We start from the raw sequence: 2,704 nt of genomic DNA on the forward strand, positions 1-2,704 counted from the left end.
CACTTCAAATACGATAAGGGAGTAAGGAAATAGATACCCTACGATCCTAGCTAGCCATGGCCTCCTATTATGCAATAGCCGTGCTTTCATTGTTTGCCTTTTCCATGTCTGCAGTACGCGCGTTGGATGACAAGAAGCTGCAAACCACCCTATACATAAAACAGACACCTGCCACGGACCAAAGGGCTGTGGGAACTGATACAATCGTCATTAATTGGGTCATAAAGGATGGGCCTGCTGGGAATACCATCGGGCATGCAGAGGGCCTCACGACCCATGCCAACCCAGCCCAGAATTTCTGGGTAACCATAATGGATTTGGTGTTCGAGAGTGGAAGGTAAAGAATCCTTTTTTGGCTACAAAATTGCTTGTGTTGTGGTATTTACACAAGTGTATATTTATCATATTACGTGGCTTTCTTCAAAAAGATGTTTTGGGGTTTTAAACATAGCTTTGACAACTATTTTTAAATTTTGTTCTAAAAATATAAAACATATGATACTATCAATGCAATTTTAATACGATTCTAAACGGACATATACCATCTCCATTTTTTTGAACTAGGTACTTTAAAAGTTTTGTATGGACAAAGTTTTCAATCTTTTACTGGGACCTTGTCCCAAACTCTGTTTTGGACTAGAACTTGGTGATGCAACTGTCAAGCCCTACACTGCTACTCCTGACCTTTTAAATTATGCATGCATATTCTGATTCTGTCAACAAAACAGCCTCGCTGGATCAACACTTAAGGTGATGGGCCTTCATGGGGGGCAGATTAATGGACCAGGCCAGTGGAGTGTTATGGGGGGTACAGGAGACCTTACAATGGCACGAGGTATTATAAATTACAAAATAATCCAAGAAGACGGTGCCAGCAGGACCTTTGAAATATGCATATTTGCATACTACACTTCAAAGGAAACCATTCCGGTAAGTGCCAGATACATTTTTATCTGTTGCTAGTATTGAAATTTTCTCTTTATATTTTGGATAAAATTAAATAGGACAGCAAACATCTATACATACCTTACCACTGCAGTGTACATAGAAGTAGTTTTAGTGAATAGATGAATTCATCTCCATGAATGTGAATATGTAATGGAAACAATACTTACAAATGATGAATGACCACATTCATAAATTTTATGCAGATTCTGGGTGGTATTGGCATTTTCCCTTGAGACATTGCACTTCGGACATACATTGAGACCATCCTTCGCATGTTTGTGTGTGTTGAGACGAGATGACTACTAGATCTACGATCTATTTTATGCTTCATCCTAAATAAATTATCCGCCTATGTATTGTGACTTACCAACCACTCAGTTGTATTCTAGAGAGCATTACATGCAATTCTTCATACCTTTTTATGTCATGTTCTCCTTGTCACAAAAGATCCTATCATCAATAAATGTGCCATTTTTTTGTGAAAAGATGTTTTAGTAATATTTTTCTGGGCATTCTCTTCATGGTTCGAGAATTTTTGTGTGACTCAAACATCTAGCAACTGTAGCCTTGCTATGCTGTGAAGGAATAATACCACCAGAAAAATCACTTTTATTTCCCGTACCAGGGCTGCGAGTGTGGCAGTGATACCCAATGTACCACGCCCGGTTCTAAAACACATGTAGCAATACTAGTCTTCGGTGGTCGTTCATAACTGGCAGTACAGTTGCCATAGTGAAGGCATCATTTTCCGGCAAGCTACAAGTTACGCAACTCTAAAAATGGATGGTCTAGCCTAGTCATGCATTGTTCTAGGAAACGGGTAGTAAAGGGTTCCCGACCGGTAGTAAACGTTGTTTCTCCAGTAGTACCTATATGTACCCAAATACAGACACAACACGAAAAAGCTACTAAGGCCATTCTTAATTTAATATAAATAGACTGCTCTTAAATTTCATAACTCTCGCCAATAGTTACCTTGGTGATGACGCCAGAATGGCTGGCATGTACTTCAAATGATTCTAGTATTACTTAGAAATTTAGCTTGAAAGCACATGGAATAACATTGTACAATTTAACTAGGTCTATTCCAGGGTTATGAATTTATTTCCACAATTAAGCAATAATTGCAACATTGTATCACGGATTTAATAAGAAAACACTAGGGTAAACATTGGGGTAGGAAAATAATAACCTCTATACGCAAGACTGCTGTAACGACTAGATTTAAATCAGCCGAGCTTAATCTTAAGACAAGTTCCCTAATCCGGTTGACTCAGCTTTTCTGGAGCTATACCAACTTGGTCTGGTTTTCAGCCCAATCTAGCACCTTAGGGAGCACTTATCCTTGGTAAGTTGAGCTGAACGCGTAGAAAATTTCTTATGGAAGTTGGAGAACGAAGTCCCTGCTACAACTTTGTCAGTGGGACACCGGCTGGTGTTCTGCAACTCTTGTTATGGGAGTCAAGGTGGTGTAGTTCGGAAATTGGGAGAGCAGGAGACTGGAAGATGGACCCAGAAAGGATCCCGCGGATCTCTCGGGCCAAGCACGCCAGAGAGCGCGTGCGCCCTGTTTTAGAGCGCCGCCGCAGCGTGGCGTAATCTCGCCAATGAGCACCACCCCGCCTAGTCGCCAGCCGCGACATGATGGATTAGCGTGCCTCCTTCCCAATCGCGCGCTAAAGCGCCCTGTAGACTCTCCGCCCCGTCTCGTCTTGCCTGAGATCTCGCCGGCCGCGCCAGGCGCCCTGCCGCCGCT

At 42.0% G+C, this 2,704-nt stretch overlaps 1 protein-coding gene across 1 annotated transcript; it reads left to right on the top strand.

Moving 5' to 3' along the window:
* LOC117861299 (uncharacterized) lies at nt 1–1,433 on the top strand. The gene is made up of 3 exons (XM_034744832.2): nt 1–337; nt 729–930; nt 1,152–1,433. The coding sequence occupies exons 1-3, from the start codon at nt 57–59 to the stop codon at nt 1,179–1,181; spliced, it is 513 nt and encodes a 170-aa protein (XP_034600723.1). The 5' UTR covers nt 1–56; the 3' UTR covers nt 1,182–1,433.
* The last annotated feature ends 1,271 nt before the right edge of the window (nt 1,434–2,704 follow it).

Source organism: Setaria viridis, chromosome 6, assembly GCF_005286985.2.
Source record: "Setaria viridis chromosome 6, Setaria_viridis_v4.0, whole genome shotgun sequence".
NCBI lineage: Eukaryota > Viridiplantae > Streptophyta > Magnoliopsida > Poales > Poaceae > Setaria > Setaria viridis.